Consider the following 18148-nt stretch of genomic DNA (forward strand, 5'->3'; position numbering starts at 1 on the left):
TGAAGCACATGGAAGATTATTTCCCATTTGGTGTATCTTAAGACCAGGCATCGGGCCTGCTACTCTCTGCACCACCCTGTAGGCTCACCAGGAGGAGTTAGTCAGCTACAGATAAGGAACACTGGTGCAGCGTTCCTTGAGAGGCTACAGAGCAGCTGAGCTCAATAAGAGGTTTGGGAGTGCACACGGGATAAACACCATCAGAAAAACACTAACCGTAAACATAGCCATCATCCCCGTGCTGCGCCCGTCTCTCCAGCAGAATGATCTTAGTAAAAGTCAGCTCTTGCTCTTGCCACTATTCTTAAAAACCTCTGTGCATCCCCTCCAAGGACAGAACAGACTAAATCCTCAGCAGTATTTGGCTCTTGGACCAGACAGCACTGATTTTTGAAAGTTGGCCTCTTGTGGCCCTAGCTGAGTGACCTTCTGCAAGTTAGCCTTTTCCCCCAGTTTTATTGTGACGTCATTGACCTATGGTACGATATAAATTTAAGGTATATAGCATAATGACTTGATGTACACATATTGTGAAATGATTACCACAGTAAGTTAACACCCATCATCTCACGTAGAAAAAAGGAAAAAGGTTTTTTCCCTGTGCTGAGAATGCTTAGGATTTACTCTCTAACAACTTTCATATATGCCATAAAGCAGTGTTAACTGTAGTCGTCATGCTGTACATTATATTTCCAATACTTATTTATTTTATAACTGGAAGCTTTGGGTCACCTTCGTCCAGTTCCCCTTGCTCCACCCACTACTTCTGATAATCACAAATCTGATTTCTTTTTCTGTGAGTTTGGTTTTTGTTTGTTTTTGAAGATTTTACATGTAAGTGAGATAACACAGTATTTGTCTTTCACTTATTTCACTTAGTATAATGCCCTCAAGGTCCAACCATGTTGTTGTAAATAGCAGGATTTCCTTCTTTTTATGGCTAAATAATATTCTTGTGTGTGTGTGTGTGTGTACCACAACTTCTTTATCCATTTGTCCATCATTGGACACTTAGGTTGTTTCTGTATCCTAGCTATTGTAAATAAAGCTGCTATGCATATAGGGGTGCAAATGTCTCTTCAACATACTAATTTCATTTCCTTCAGATATATACCCAGAATTAGAAGTTCTAGATCATACAATAGTCCTATTTTTAACTTTTTGAGAACCTCCATACTGTTTTCCATGGTGGCTGCACCGGTTTACTGTCCTATCAAGAGTGTGCAAGAGTTCCCTTTTCTCCACATTCTCGCTAGTATTTTCCCTTGTCTTTTTGATGACAGCTGAAATTCTAACGGGCATGAGGTGAGACATTGTGATTTTTATTTTCTTGATGATTAATGATGTTGAGCACTTTTTACATAACCATTGGGCATTCATATGTCTTGGGAAATTTTCTTTTCAGGTCCTTGGCCCATTTTTTCCATTAATTTTTTTTTAATATCTAGCTGTATGAGTTCTTTATAGATTTTGTTTTGAATTTTTATTTATTTTTTATTGAACTATAGTTGATTACAATGTTGCTACTTTAAAGTGGACAGCAAAATGGTTCAATTATACACACATACATTTATTTTTTTAAGATTATTTTTCCTTAAAGGTAATTACAAAATACTGAGTGTAATTCCCTTTTCTATACAGTATATCCTTATTGGTTATCTATTTTATATATAGTAGTGTGTATATGTTAATCTGATACTACTAATTTGTACCTCGCCCCCTTTCCCCTTTGGTCAACATAAGGTTGCTTTCTATGTCTGTGGTCTGTTTCTATTTTGTATATAAGGTCATTTGTATCATTTTCTTTAGATTCCACATATAACTGATGTGATATTTGTCTTTCTCTGACTGACTTCACCTAATATGATAATCTCTAGGTCCATCCATGTTGTTGAAAATGGCATTATTTCATTCTATTATGGCTAATATTCCATTGTATAAATGTACCACATCTTCTTTATGCATTCATCTGTCAGTGGACATTGTTTGCTTCCATATCTTGTATATTGTAAATAGTGCTATAATGAACTTTGGGGGTGCATGGATCTTTTTGAATTATGATTTTCTACAGATATATGCCCAAGAGTAGGATTGGATCATGTGGTAGTTCTACCTTTAGTTTTTTAAGGACTCTCCTTACTGTTCTCCATAGTGGTTGTATCAATTTACATTCCCACCAACAGTGTAGGAAGGTTCCTTTTCGCCACTCGCTCTCCAGCATTTATTGTTTGTGAGCACTTGATGATGGCCATTCTGACCACTGTGAGGTGATATTTCATTGTAGTTCAGGGTTTTTTTGTGGGTTTTTTTGGTGGCAGCAGGGGTGGAGGGTGCACCCACAGCATGTGAAAGTTCCAAGGCTAAGGGTCGAATCAGAGCTGCAGCTGCTAGCCTGCACCACAGCCACAGCAACGTGGGATCCAAGCCACATCTGCAGCCTATACCACAGCTTATGGCAATGCAAGATTCTTAACCTACTAAGCAAGGACAGGGATCAAACCCACATCCTCATAGGTACTAGTCAGGTTCTTAACCTGCTGAGCCACCTTAGGAACTCCCCATTTGTTTACTTTTTTAAATTTCCATTACTCTAGGATATGGATTCAAAAAGATACTGCTTCAATTTATATCAAAGAGTGTCCTATCTATGTTTTTGCGTATGGTGTTAGAAAATGTTCTAATTTAATTCTTTTATATGTAGCTGTTCAGTTTTCCCAGCAGCACTTACTGAAGAGAGTATCTTTTCCTCATTGTCTATTCTTGCCTTCTTTGTCACAGATTAGTTGACCATAAGTGTGTGGGTTTATCTCTGTGCTTTGTATCCTGTTCTACTGATCTGTATTTCTGGTTTTGTGCCCATATCATCCTGTTTTGATGACTGTAGCTTTGTAGTATAGTCTGAAGTCAGGGAGCCTGATTCCTCCAGTTCCATTTTTCTTTTTCAAGATTGCTTTGGCTATTTGAGGTCTTTTTTGTTTATATACAAATTTAAATTTTTTTGGTTCTCGTTCTGTGAAAAATGCCATTGGTAATTTGATAGGGATTGCATCAAATCTGTAGATTGCCTTGGGTAGTAGAGTCATTTTGATAATATTGATTCTTCCAATACAAGAACATGGTATAGTCTTCCATTTGTCTGTGTTATCTTCAGTTCCTTTCAACAGTTTCATATAGCTTTCAGAGTTCAGGTCTTTTGCCTTCTAGGTATTTTATTTTCTTTTATACAATGGTAAGTGGGATTGTTTCCTTAATTTCTCTTTCTGATATTTCATAGTATATAGAAATGCAAGAGATTTTTTGTGTTATTTTTGTATCCTGCAATTTGATAGAGTTCATTGATGAGCTTTAGTCATTTCCTGATAGTTAGTGTCTTTGAGATTTTCTACATATAGCCTCGTGTCATCTGCAAACAGTGACAATTTTATTTCTTTTCTTTTTTTTTTTTTTTGTCTTTTTGTCTTTTTGTCTTTTTGCTATTTCTTTGGGCCACTCCCACAGCATATGGAGGTTCCCAGGCTAGTGGTTGAATCAGAGCTGCAGCCACCGGCCTATGCCAGAGCCACAGCAATGCTGGATCTGAGCTGCATCTGCAACCTACACCACAGCTCACGGCAATGCCAGATCGTTAACCCACTGAGCAAGGGCAGGGACCAAACCCGCAACCTCGTGGTTCCTAGTCGGATTCATTAACCACTGTGCCATGACAGGAACTCCTGTTTCTTCTTTTTCAATCTGGATTCCTTTTATTTCGTGATTGTCATGTTGAATAAAAGTGGCATGAGTGGACATTCTTGTCTTGTTCCTGATCTGAGCAAAATGCTTTCAGCTTTCCACCATTGAGTATGATGTTAGCTGTTCAGTTTGTTATGTATGGCCATTACTATGTTGAGGTAGGTTCCCTCTCTTCCCACTTTCTGGAGAGTTTTTATCATAAATGTTGAATTTTATCAAAATCTTTTTCCTCCATCTATGGAGGAAACCATATGGTTTTTATTCTTCATTTTGTTAATGTGGTGTATCACACTGGCTGATATGTGGATATTGAAAAATTCTTGCATCCCTGGGATAACTTCCACTTGATAATGGGTGTATGATCCTTTTAATATGTTGTTGGATTTTGTTTGGTAGTATTTTGTTTAGGAGTTTTGGTCTATGTTCATCAGTGATATTGGCCTAAAGTTTTCTCTTTTGTGGCATCTCTCTCTGGTTTTGGTATCAGGGTGTGTTCCTTGGGAGTGTTCCTTCATCTGAAGTTTTTTTTGTAATAATTTGAGAACGGTAGGTGTTAACTCTTATCTAAATGTTTGATAGAAAGTGCCTATGAAGCCACCGGGTCCTGGACTTTTGTTTGTCCTGAGTTTTTTTAAATCACAGATTCAATTTTGATACTTGTGATTGGTCTGTTCATATTTTCTATTTCTTCCTGATTCAATCTTGGGAGATTATATCTTTCTAAAAACTTTGTCCATTTCTCCTAGGTTGTCTATTTTATTGGCATATAGTTGTTTTTAGCAATATTTTATGATCTTTTGTATTTCTCTAGTGTCAGGTGTAACTTCTTTTTTATTTCTAATTTTATTGATTTGGACCCTCTCCTTTTTTTTTTTTGTGAATCTGGCTAAATTTTTATCAATATTGCTTATCTTTTCAAGGAATCACCTTTTAGTTTCACTCATATTTTCTATTTTTGTAGTCTTTATTTCATTTATTTCTGCTCTAAGCTTTATTTATTTCCTTCTCCTAACTTAGGGTTTTGTTTGTTCTTCTTTCTCTAGTTGCTTTGGGTGTAAGTTTAGGTTGTTTGAGATTTTTATTGTTTCCTAAATTAAGCTTATATTGCTATAAACTTCCCTCTTAGAACTGCTTTTGCTGCATGCCATAGGTTTTAGTGCTTTCATTTTCTCTAGGTTTTTTTTTTTTAATTTCCTCTTTGATTTCTTCTTATCCACTGGTTGCTGAGTAGGAGATTGTTTAGTTTCCACATGTTTGAGTTTTTTGCATTTCTCTCTTAGTTGATTTCTTTTTTGGTCATACCCATGATTCCTGGGCCAGGGATCAAACCTGCACCACAGCAGCAACCCAAGCCGCTGCAGTAACAGTGCAGGATCCTTAATCCTTTTAACCACAAGAGAACTCTATGTAGTTGATTTCTAATCTCATATCGTTGTAATCAGAAAAGATCCTTGATATGATTCCAATTTTTAAAAATTTACTGAGCCTTGTCCTGTGGCCTAGCATATGCTCTATCCTGGAGAATGTTCCATGTGTACTTGAAAACAATCTGTATTCTGTTGCTTTCAGATGGAATGCTCTGTAGATACTAATTAAATTCATCCTGTATAATGTGTAATTTAAAGCCTGTGTTTCCTTATTGATTTCATGTCTGGATCATCTGTCTGTTGATGTAAGTGGGGTGTTAAAGTCCCCTACTAGTATAGTGTTACTACCATTTTCTCCTTTTATGTCTATTAAAATTTGCCTTGTGTATATTGGTGGTGCTACATTGGGTGCATATATATTTATAGTTGTTATATCTTCTTGGATTGGTTCATCAATATTATGGAGTGTCCTTTGTCTCATGTAACAGTCTTTTTTTTTTTAAGGCTGTACCTGCAGCCTGGAAGTTCCCAGGCTAGGGGTCCAATCAGAGCTGCAGCTGCTGGCCTGTGCCACAGCCACAGAAACACCAGATCCAACCTGCATCTGTGACCCACGCTGCAGCTGTGGCAATGCTGGATCTCCAAACCATTGAGTGAGGCCAGGGATTGAACCTGCATCCTCATGGATACTAGTCGGGTTCTTAACCTGCTGAGCCACCAGAGGGAACTCCCATAACAGTCTTTGCTTTAAAGTCTATTTTGTCTGACATGAGTAGTGCTACTCCATATTTCTTTTGATTTCCATTTTCATGGAATAACTTTTCCCATCACCTCACTTTCAGTCTGTATTTGTCTCCAGATCTGAAATGGGTCTCTCAGAGAGCAAATATACAGGTCTTGTTTAGTATTCATTCAGCAGTCTGTGTCTTTTGGTTGGAGCATTTTCTCTGTTTACATTTAAGGTAATTATTGATATGTACTTATTGACATTTTCTTAACTGTTTTAGATTTATTTTTGTAGGTGCTTTTTCTTCCTTTCCTCTTTAGTTCTCTTTCCTTGTGATTTGATGACAACTTTAGTGTGTCATGTTGGAATTTCCCTTTCTTATTTATGCATGTATCTGTTATAGATTTTTGGTTTGCAGTTACCGTGAGATTTTGATATAGCAGTCTCTCTCTATATATGATTGTTTTAAGTTACTGATCTCTAAACTTCAAATGCATTTCAAATATCTTGCATTTTTACTCTCCTGCTTTCACAATTACTGGTTTTGATATCATATTTATATGTAGATGATTTCCTACCTTTATTGTGTGTTTGCCTTTACTAGTGAGTTCTCCTTTTTTTTTTCTTTTCTTTTTTTTTTTGGTCTTTTTTAGGGCCGCACCTGCAGCGTATGTTAGGTCCCAGGCTAGGGGTTGAATCAGAGCTGTATTTGCTGACCTACAGCACAGCCACAGCACCATCTGATCTGAGCTGTGTCTGTGACCTACACCACAGCTCATGGCAACACCAGATCCTTAACCCACTGAGTGAGGCCAGAGGTCAAACCTGTGTCCTCATGGATGCTAGTCAGATTTGTTTCTGCTGAGCCACAATGGGAACTCTGAGTTTTGCCATTTTGTAATTTCATTTCCAAATGTGGCCTTTTCTTTTCCACCTAGAAAAGTTTCTGTAGGATTTGTTGTAAAGCTGGCTTGGTGGTGCCAAATTATTTTATTTTTTGCTTGTCTGTAAAGCTTTTGATTTTTCTGTCAAATCTCAACAAGAGCTTTGCTGGGTAGAATATTCTTGGTTATAGGTTTTTCCCTTTCATCAGTTTAAATATATTGTGCCATATCCTTCTGAAATGCAGTTTCTGCTGAAAAATCAGGTGATAACCTTATGGGGATTCCCTTATATATTTTTTGCTTTTCCCTTGTAGCTTTTAATTTATCTTGAATTTTTGTCAATTTGATTACTATGTTTCTCAGCATGTTCATCCTTGGGTTAATCCTGTTTGGGACTCTCTTCACTTCCTGGACTTGGGTGAATGTTTCCTTTTTCATGTTAGTGAAGTTTTCAGCAATTATCTGTTCAAATATATTTCTGGGCCATTTCTCTCTTCTCTTTTGGAGATACCTGTAATACAAATGTTGGTGTGTTTGACATTATCTCAGAGGTCTCTTAAACTGCCTTCATTTCTTTTTATTCTTTTTTCTTTATTCTGTTCTGTAGCAGTGATTTCCACCAGTCTATCTTCCAGCTCATTTATCTGTTCATCATCTCATTTATTTTGCTATTGATTCCTTCTAGTGTGTTTTTTCATTTCAGTTATTGTGTTCTTTAGCTCTGTTTGGCTGTTATTTATGTTTTCTAACTCTTGGTTAAAAACTTCTTTTAACTTCTCACTCTATGCACCTGCTCTTTTCCTAAGCCCTTGGTTCATCTTTATGATCATTATTCTGGACTCTTCTCAGGTAGATTGCCTGTCTCTACATCACTTGGTTATTCTACTGGGGTTGTTTCATGTTCCTTCATCTGGAACATATTCCTTTGCCATCTCATTTTGTCTAAATTTCTATTTATATTTTTATGTATGTGGAAGGTTAGTTATGTTTCTCAACCTTGGAGGAGTAGCCCTCCCTAGGGCATGTCCTATGTGTCTCAGAAATATATTCCCTTCTTATAACCCAATAACCAGGGACTAGCTTGGACCCATGGTATATTCTGATCTGTGTTTGTGGACACAGTTCCACAGGCTGATGGATTGTAGTTTTTATCCTTCTGGTGTCTGTCCCCTGGTAAGTGAGGCTGGTCTAAAGGCTTGTGTGGGCTGCCTTCATTGCCTCTCCACTGGTGGGTTGTCCTGGGTCTTGGTCCTCTGGTGGGCAGAGCAGTGGCAAGGGATGTGTCTAGAGGTGGCTGTGGACTCAGATAGTCCTTAGGAAGCCTATCTGCTAATGGGTTGGGCTTTATTTATTTAGGTTGTTTGGCCTTAGGCATCTCAGCATTAGAGCCTGCAGGTTGGTGCCAGATCTGTGTTCCAAAATGGCAGCCTGCAGGAAAGCTCACACTGATAATGTTCCCCAGGACTTTCACTGCCAGAGTCCTTGTCCCAACAGTGAACCCTCTCTCTCCTCAAGAGACCCTCCAAGACAGCAGCCCAGGCTCCTATGGAGTCACTGCTATGCTATGCCCAGTGCACATGAAACTTCATATGCGCCCTCCAAGAGTGGAGTCTCTTTTTTCCAGTACTGTGGAATTCCTGCACTTAAACCCTCTAGCCTTCCAAGCCAAATGCTCTGGGGGCTCTTTCTCCTGATGCCAGACCTACGGGCTGAGGATCCTATAGATCTGATTCAGGGGCTCTGAATCTCAGATCTCAGTTCATGGGCTCAGAACTCTCATTCCTGTTGCAGAACTTCTGCATTTGTTCTCCAGTTTGTGAGCTACCCACCCAGGGAATAAGGGATTTGTTTATATCATGAGTGTGCCCCTCCAACCATTGGGTTTGTTCATGTCTTTGGATGTAGAATATCTTTTTTAGTAGATTCCAGTCTTTTTTTATCTACAGTTATTCAGCAGTTAGTTGTGATTTTGGTGTGCTTGTGAGAGGAGGTGAGCTCAAGTTCCTTTTACTCCACCATCTTGTCCTGCATGAGTTCTTTATATGTTTTGGATATTAACCTCTTATCAGATACATGGTTTGCAATTTTTTTTTTTACCATTTATGGGTTGCCTTTTCATTTTGTTGACCAACTCTTTTTCTGTGCATAAGTTTGATTTTAGCCATGCCTATGGCATGTGGAAGTTTCCAGACCAGGGATAGAACCAGCACCACAGCAGCAACCCAAGACACTGCATTCTTGTTTCCTCTGGCTAGGACTTTCTACACTTTGCTGAATAGGAGTGGTGTGAGAGTAGGTACCCTTCCCTTGTTCCTAATCTTAAGGAAAAGCTTTAATCCTTATGTGATTGAGTACTGTGGGCTTGGCATATGTGGCTTTTATTATGTTAGGATATATTCCTCCCATACTGAATTTAAGGGTTTCTATCATAAAGAGATGTTGAGTTTTTGAGATGATCATATGAATTTCTTCTTTCATTCTATTAATATGATGTATCACATTGACTTATTTGCATATGTTGAACCATCCTTGTATCCCAGGAATAAATCCTGCTTGATCACAAGGAATGATCCTTTTTAAGTGCTGTCTAATTTGGTTTGCTAGTATTTTGAGAATTTTTACGTCTAAATTCATCAGGGATATTGACCTATGATTTTCTTTTTCTGCCTTTGATGTCAGAATGTGGCCTCTTGAAGTGATTTTGGAAGTGTTCACTCCTCTTCACATTTTTTGAAGTTTGAGAAGGATTGGAATTAATTCTTCTTTAAATGTTCAGTAAAATTCATCAGTAAACCGTCTGGTCCTGGGCTTTTCTTCATTTGGAGATATTAAATTACTGGTTCAATCTTCGTACTCTTTTTTTCCCTTCCTTTTTTTAAACATTTTTTTTCATTTTAAAGTTTTATTGTAGTTGATTTACAATGTTGTGATAATTTCTGCTGTACAACAAAGTGATTCAGTTATACATATACACACATTGATTCTTTCTCAGATTCTTTTCCAATATAGATTAACACAGAATATTGGGTAGAGTTTCCTGTGCTATACAGCAGGTCCCCATTGGCCAGTCATTCCACATACAATAGTGTGTATGTGTGAAACCACCAGTCCATCCTCCCCACCCTCACCCCCACCCCCTGCCAAGCTGTCCTCTTTGGTAACCATAAGTATGTTTTCAGAGTCTGTTCTGCAGGTAAGTTCATTTGTATCCTTTCTTTAGATTTCACATATAAGTGCTATCATATGATACTTCATTCTTCATGAGGCCACATCACCCTGACATCAAATCCAGAGAATGAAAATCATAGGCCAATATCCCTGATGAATTCAGATGCAAAAATTCTCAAAATACTAGCAAGCCAAGTTGGGCAGCACTTAAAAAGGATCATACCTCATGATCAGGCAGGATTTATTCCTGGGATGCATGGATGATTTAACATATGCAAATAAGTCAATGTGATACATTATATTAATAGAATGAAAGAAATTTTATTGGTCTGTTCAGATTTATTTCTTCTGATTATCATGGTAGGTTGGTTGTTTCTAAGAATTTTTCCATTTCCTTTAGGTTGTCTAGTTTGTTGGTACGTACTTGTTCATAGCAGTCTCGTATGATCCTTTGTATTTCTGTGATATTAGTTGCAGGGTTTCATTTTCCATTTATGATTTGTTGACCTGAATCCTGTTGCTTTTTTTCTCTTGGTTAGTCTAGTTGTCCATTGGATTATCTTTTCAAAGAAACAACTTAGTTTTTAAATTTTTTATTGTTTTCCTTTTCTCTATTACATTTATTTCTGATTTAATCTTTATTTTTTTGTGGGTTTTTTTTCCTTTTAGCTGGTGTACAGTGTTCTGTCAATTTTTTTACTGTACAGTAAAGTGACCCAGCCACATATATATATATTCTTTTTCTCACATTATCCTCCATCATGCTCTATCATAAGTGTCTAGATATAGTTCCCAGTGCTGATCTAATCTTTGTTATTTCCTTCCTTCTACTCGCTCAGTTTTGTTTTTCTAATTCCTTAAGGTATACAGTTAGATTTTTTAATCTGAGATCTTTTTGTTTCTTAATATAGGCATTTATTGCTATGAACTTCCCTCTTAGAATTACTTTTGCTGTATCCCATAAGTTTTGGTAACCCATAAGTTTGGGTAGTCTCCATTTTCACTTATCTCAGGATGCTTTTTACTTTCTTCTTTGATCCATTGGTTGTTCAGAAGAGTGTTGTTTAATCTCCATGTTTTGTGTTTTTTCCAATTCCCCTCCTATTACTGATTTCCAGCTTAGTGCCATATGATCAGAGAAGACACTTGGTATGGTTTCAGTCTTCTTAAATTTGCTAAGATTTGTTTTGTAGCCTAACATATGATTTATTCTAGAAAACGTTCCATGTGCACTTGAGAAGAATGTATTTTCTGGTTGTCGGATAGACTGTTCTCTATGTGTCTATTAGGTCCATTTGGTCTAGAGTGTTGTTCAAATCTGCTGTTTCATTTTTGATTCTCTGAGTTATTTATCCATTGTTCAGTGTAGAGTATTATAACCCCTAGCTATTACTGTATTGCTATTTATTTCTCCTGTTAGGTCAGGTCATTTTACTTTGTATATTTATGTGCTTTGATATTAGATGCATAAATATTTACAATCATTATATCTTATGGATGGTTTGAGCCTTTTATCATTATATAATTACCTACTTTTTTGTTTTTACCATTTCTAAAGTCTGTTGTGTCTGATATAATTATAGTTAACTTTGTTAACTATAATGGCTACTCCCTCCCTGGTTGGGGGAGCAGCCATTTGCTTGAAATATCTTTATTATTTCAGTCTCCATGTGTGTCTTTAAAGTGAGTCTTTTGTAGACAGCATCATTGGATCTTTTTAAAAAATCTCTTCAGCTCTTCTGTGTCTTGACTGGAAAAATAAATCCATTTACACTTAAAGTAATTATTGATAGGCAAGCACTACTAATTGTGTTCTGGCTGCTTTGTTGATCCATTATTCCTTATTTCTTATACTGCTGTCTTTTTGTGTATTTTGATGCCTTTTGTTATCAGTTCACTTTGACTTCTTCATCATGGTGTTTTTGTACAAGCTTTTCTTTTGTGGTTACCATGAGGCTTACATAAACTATTTTAAAATAATATAGAATATTTTAAAATAACATCTGATAACTGGTAACTTATCTTCAATAGCTTTCCTAAATTTTATACTTTGCCCCCCCTTTTATTAGGTTATTGATGTTACGCTTTACATATTTCTTACATTGTGTATTGTAGTTATGGTTATTTTTACTACTTTTTTTAACTTTTACACTAGAGTCGTATGTGAATTATGCACCATTACCATATTACACAATCACTCTAACTTTGACTATATGTTTACCATTACCTGTGAGTTTTACACTACCTTCTTTTTTTTTCTTTCTTTCTTTTTAGGGCAGCACCTGTGGCATATGGAGGTTCCCAGGCTAGGGGTCAGATCAGAGCTACAGCTGCCGGCCACAGCCACAGCCATGTGGGATCTGAGCCACATCTGCAACGTAGACCATAGCATCATGGCAACGCAGGATTCTAACCCACTGATCCTAACCCAGGGGTCAGACCCGCATCCTCAGGGATCCTTGTTGGGTTTGTTAACTGCTGAACCATGAAGGGAACTCCTACACTACCTTCTTATCAATGATTAATGTCCTTTTACTTCACTTAAAAACTTACTTTAGCCTTGTTTGTAAGGCAGGTGTAGTGGTGATGAACTCCCTCAGCTCTTATTTGTTTGGGAAAGTATCTTTCTTTAATTTCTGAAGGACAGCTTTGTTGAGTACAGTATTCTTGGTTGACGGTGTTTTTCTTTTAATGTTTTAAATATATCATCCCATTTTCTTTCCTGAAAATTTCCTTTCAAGAAATCTGTTTGTAGTTTTATGGAAGTTCACTTGTATGTAACTTCTCTTTTTTCTTGATGTTGTCAAAATTATTTTTGTTTTTGACTTTTGACTGCTATAATGTGTGACATTGTAGCCCACTTCTGGTTCAACCTATTTGAGGTCTTTTGGTTTTCATGAGTCTGGATGTCCATTTCTCCTCCCAGATTTGGGAAGTTTGCAGCCATTACTTCTTTAAATATACTTTCGTCCCTTTCTTTCTCTTCTCCTGGAATTCCAATAATGCAGATACTGTTTATTTTAATTGTGTCCCATTAGTCTCAGTCTTTTTTCATTCTCTTTCTTCTTTTTATTTTTCACCTTATCTGAGTGCATAATTTCAAATAACTGTCTTCTAGGTTACTGATTCTTTCTTCTGCATGATTAAGTCTTCCTTTGAAGCTTTCTATTGAATTCTTAAGTCATATTTTTCAGCTAGGATTTTCTGTTTGGCCTAAAATGTTTCTCTTTTTTTTTAATGATTTTTATTTTTTCCATCATAGCTGGTTTACAGTGGCCTAAAATGTTTCTATCTCTTTGAGCTTTAATTTTCTTCATCCATTGTTTCCCTATTTTTTTTCAGTTGTCTATGTATTCTTGTAGTTTACTGAACTTCTTTAAGAGAATTTTGAATTCTTTGATAGCTCACAGATCTCCGTTTCTATTGGAGCTTCTTTTAGTTTCCTTTGGTGTCATGTTTACACCCCCACCCCCCTGCCTTTTTTGCTTTGACAGAGATAACTCTTCACCATTCAGCTCAGTTTGGGTTTCTGGATGTGTCTCCTTGTGACATCCTTGGGCAGGTGGGGCTTACTCTCTCTTTTTGGACAGAGCCACTGCCCAAGCTCTGGGGTTGAGGGGTGAACAGGGGCAGAAAGAGGGTGCTACTGCTGCTAAATGAGAATAGTTATCTAGGACTGCTGGTTTGATTCCCTGCTCAAGTGAGGCTTTAGGATAGGCTCTTCAGTTGCCTGGGTTCTCTGGTCAGGGTTACTTAGACAGTAAGGACCGGATACTAGGCAGTAAGCAAGGCTATGCTTTAGCTTCCCTCCTCTGGTGGGACAGTAGGACAGGCCCCAAGGACCTGCACAGCTCACTGGGGACACAAATCAGGCAAGATAGAACACCAGATTCCCTAGCCAGACACAGCCACCAGTTTTATTCGTAGAGGGTGAAAGCCACGGGCTGTGCTCTCTTTAGGTGCCACTCTAGTAAAGGCTGTTGGATGGGTTCCACACTTTGTGTGCTCTAGTACAGTTCCCTGGATGGATGGGCTGAAGGCTGTATTCAGCAATGGCAGGGGCTTTGAAGTGCTTTGCTTGCCCAGACAGAGTGGGAGAACTGGTTCTAAGGGTCAAGGATCTTTGTTTATGGTCTTAACTTAAGCTGGCACTGCTCCCCAAGTCCCTTGGCTGAACAGAGTGCTACTCGTTTTGTTTTATGGATGATCAGTTCTCTGCCTACTGTGCAGTTTCTTGAACATTGCTGGCCTACACAGCTTCCCAATGGTGTGGTCCAGCCTTTCTGGTCGGGTAGGGGCCAGGAGCTACACTCAGAAATAACTGGACTGTGACTCAGCTCCCCTGGGCAGGATCAGACTAAACTCCAGGGCCAGCAAGGCTTTTTGTTTAAGGACCTGGATCAAAGAAAACTTGTACACTGCTGGGCTTGCTGGTCATACTGAGCCACTGCCTTGATTCTACAGGTAGGATCTGCCGTGATCCACATGCTGGTTTTTGCAAGACCCTCATCTTCTTCTCTGTTACAACTGGATTTCCAATTAGCCCCACAGAGTCCCCTGCAATTTCCAAGACTGGGATGGAGGCTCCTAAGAAGCAACCCACAATGGTGGTGGAGCTGGATGTCCATTCTGGGATCTCTTTTCCCACTTGAAGAATCACAGGCTCAGGGAAGATCTCCTACTGTGGGCTGTGCCAGCCTGGGGGAGGGGCAGTGCTGTCAGCCTGTGGCTGCTGGCACTCTTACCCTTCTAATATGGTCTGCTTGGTCTCTTCAGCCTCACCCCCATGTTCTAGGATTTTCTCACTGGTATGTTGTCCATGAATAGTTTTTAGCTGTTGTTCCCGTGACAGGGAGCAAAGTCAGGAATGATCTATGTTACCATTTTGATTATGTCACCTCCACTCGGCCTTTGTCGTTTTCATAATGTCTGCCTCTCAGACTTATTTTCAGGCCTAACCATCGGCAAAGTGCCTGGTATACAGTAGGCCCTGACCAAATGGCTTCTTCCACAGTAGAGCACACCCTCCATTCCTCCTTCCTTTGCCAAATACACAATGCTCCACACACATCTCACACTACTGACATTGCTGCACAAATGCCCACGCCTCTGCTCAGGCCAATTCTGCTACCCCGAATGCCTTCTCTGCCTAGCAAGCTCCTACTCATCTCTTAAAACCTAGCACAAATATCAGCCATCTACCTCCTTGCTCTCAGTACTTCTCATACTGTGTATATTTGTTTACACATTGGCCTATCACACTTTCAAGGCAGGGATCTGATTGATTCCTAGTTTAGGAAGTACTGGTGGACAAACACAGAATTCAATATTCAACATACTGCTTCTGAAATTAGGAATGGGGACCTTGCCCAAAAGTTGAGTAAATACTATTCCTCTAGTTGGTTTTCTCAGTACTGTGATCTTGAAATCTCTTCCTCTGCCCCCACCAGCTACCAGCTCAGGAAGCACCTGTCCCATCTTCTGTACATGAAGCAGCTTGGAACCAGAGACATGGATAGATGGAATCGAAACTGCATGGCCTTGATCCTCCACGCTTGGAGGAAGAACTTGGAACTGAAACCTTCAAAGGCCATGGCAGTAAGCAGGACCACCAAGAGTCCACCCAAGGGCAGCTCGGCCACAAAGCTCACCAGGCACTCAGTGCTCAAGCAAATCTACGGTAACTGTCCTTCTGGGACCTTTGTAGTTTACAACAGGCATCCCCAGAGTGTGTCACATCAAAATTTAAAACAGGATTTAATTACACTGAGTAAACTTCCATTCAGGTAGGAACTTTATTACATTTCCAGGCACCAAGAGAATTCTCAGCATCACATTTAGTTCCTCCCTTCCAGCAATTCTGGGCATCTCAACGCAGAAAGCCTTCCAGGCAAGATTGTCTGCTGGGCTTCAGGACTGAAAGCCTCACCATTGCATCCTATCCAGGCCTTAAATTACCCATTTAGAGGACTCCAGGCACAGGCAGACGCTGCATGCTTCACATTGGCCTTCCCTAGGCTTAGATAGTACGGGGTTGCCCATCTGTGGGAATGCCCCAAATCCAAGCACTACTGTAAATACTTATTTAGCAGAATGAACTGCATACTGAAACACTTTCAGCTCTGGAAAGTGCCTGTCCAAATAAACTCAATAGAGAGAACAAGCCTGGCTAGCCCCCTAGCGGCACTTTTAGAAACAGATCCATGGCCCTGGGCCTGCATAGTTTTTCCATACCCTACCTAATTTATCTTGGCACATACCCACAAGCTCAAGCTTCCACCTCAGTAGGGAATTCAGAATTTGGGTCAGGCCAAAGCTGTCACTGGTCAGAAACAGATGATCAATGTTGGTTGATTTCAGGTTCTCAAGAAGGGAAACTACGTCAACCCACACGATCTTCAAAAGCCCACGCTGTACTGAGTCTCAACTCAGGTAAGGCAGCAACTGCATGGGCAAACTGGGGAGACCACGTAGGGAAATGCTTCCCTTTTTTATCTCCAAGGTAGAAGACATTAGAACAGACTGCCAGGGGATTCCAGTATCATTTGATTTCAGGTATACACATGTTTTTCATCTCCCTTTCTTAGAATTATCAGTGCAGTCAACATCTCTCTCCAGAAGAGGCATGTTATTTTAACAACCAAAAGCTGTTAACATTACTTCCAGTGGAAGCAGTAAATGGTGCCTATAATTGATCACTTTGACATACTTGTTAACACAAAGGAGAGAGAGATACAAACACTGTCATTCTTCAAAGTAATAGCATGGGAGTTCTTGTTTCATTTTGGTTTCACATTAAGATCAGCCATCTCCTTCCCAAAGATGGGAAGAAGTCTCTTGACCACAAATTCTGGCTTTTGCCTTTTATGGTCCCATAAGGAGGTCATTTAATATATAAAACCATGTCCAGCTCAGGCTCAACTCTGCACACTTTCACCCATACAGGAGCAGCTCAGGGAACTTTCTTTTTAGCCACTAGATAAGTTTTACTTAGGGCTCCTTCATTCATGCCAGCATTAAATTTGGGTGATAAGTTCAGTGCTGTCAGCAGTTAATGCCAGGTCCAGTGTTTCTCATGGGTGGCTATGGCAACACCCTCCCCCCAGTCCCTGATCCACAGTCATCTTGCAGGAACAGGGCACAGCTGGGAAAGTGAACAATGACTGTCAGCGTGAACTTTAACATTCATTTAGTTTTTGACTGAGGCAGGGCGGGGGGGTGATCCTGGAGGTAGGGGGACAGCAATTACTGCCAAAGCTTTAATTAGAGTTGTACAACTATAATACAGGCAGGCTGATCAGGGGTTTGTAGGTGGGGCAATTAGAAACTTTCAAAGGAATCAGGCCCGTAGTTCTATGTAAAAAATAATATACTTGAGTGAATTCAGTAGTTTCAAAAAGAGAACTGTCAGATAAAACTACTAAAGAAATAGCATGTAATCAAACATTACAAATTAGAACATTTTTTCATTGTCTTAAAAGTCCAGGACTGTCAAATCTTTAAAAATGAAGGTGTTTAGCAACAGAAAAAGTTTTTTGTTTTTTGTCTTTTTGCCATTTCTTGGGCCGCTCCCACGGCATATGGAGTTTCCCAGGCTAGGGGTCCAATCAGAGCTGTAGCTGCCAGCCTATGCCAGAGCCACAGCAACGTGGGATCTGAGCCGCGTCCGCAACCTACACCACAGCTCACGGCAACGCCGGATCGTTTAACCCACTGAGCAAGGGCAGGGATCGAACCCGCAACCTCATGGTTCCTAGTCGGATTTGTTAACCACTGCACCACGACGGGAACTCCAACATAAAAAGTTTTTAGTTAAAGGATCAAATAAACAAACTCAAATAAATACTTAATAGGGCCTCATATGAATAAACTTGTTAGTCCTACATGGGCTTGAAAACGGCCAAGGACTAAAGAGAATCTTTCCATAAACCTGAACTTGGGGGACAAGGTTTTATGAAGCCTATCTACCCACATTAACCATTCATTAATCTCTGAATAAGGCTTATGGTCAGACAGAGCTGCTAGTTGGTTTAGCTGCCGCCTGTTTTACACAGAACACGTTTATAAATTTCCATGAAAATGGGAATGATGTGGACATATAAGTTTCTGCAGTGTGGAATCACAGATGCCAATGTGAATCAAGGACAAACCATTAATTTTAGTTTTTACCTTGAATAGAAATGTTAGTTCATCTTTTGCTTTGAGAACTCCATGTGGTTAAGGATCTTTGGATTTTGTTCTACTTAGCTTTAGTAAATGGTTTGGCACAC

General features: G+C 39.2%; 1 protein-coding gene across 44 annotated transcripts in view; it reads left to right on the forward strand.

Annotated features, from left to right (window-relative positions):
* The window catches only part of INVS (inversin), a 160290-nt gene that overhangs the window by 138710 nt on the left and 3432 nt on the right, over positions 1 to 18148 (forward strand). For 33 of the 44 annotated variants that reach the window (XR_014824677.1, XR_014824689.1, XR_014824692.1 and 30 more), the window contains 2 exons: positions 15329 to 15558; positions 16239 to 16310. Coding sequence is in view for 30 of the 44 variants with exons in the window: in XM_084990979.1 (XP_084847105.1) it covers positions 15329 to 15558; positions 16239 to 16310 (302 nt within the window). In the remaining 14 variants the exon portion in view is untranslated. Of the gene's footprint in view, positions 1 to 14342; positions 14687 to 15328; positions 15559 to 16238; positions 16311 to 18148 lie in introns of all 44 variants that reach the window. The other 11 variants (XR_014824714.1, XR_014824711.1, XR_014824706.1 and 8 more) reach the window with 2 other exon arrangements.

Source organism: Sus scrofa, chromosome 1 (genome assembly GCF_054392235.1).
Source record: "Sus scrofa isolate SSC_HxYL_T2T_F1_AM1 chromosome 1, Sscrofa_HxYL_maternal_Yorkshire_Landrace_v2.0, whole genome shotgun sequence".
Lineage (NCBI taxonomy): Eukaryota > Metazoa > Chordata > Mammalia > Artiodactyla > Suidae > Sus > Sus scrofa.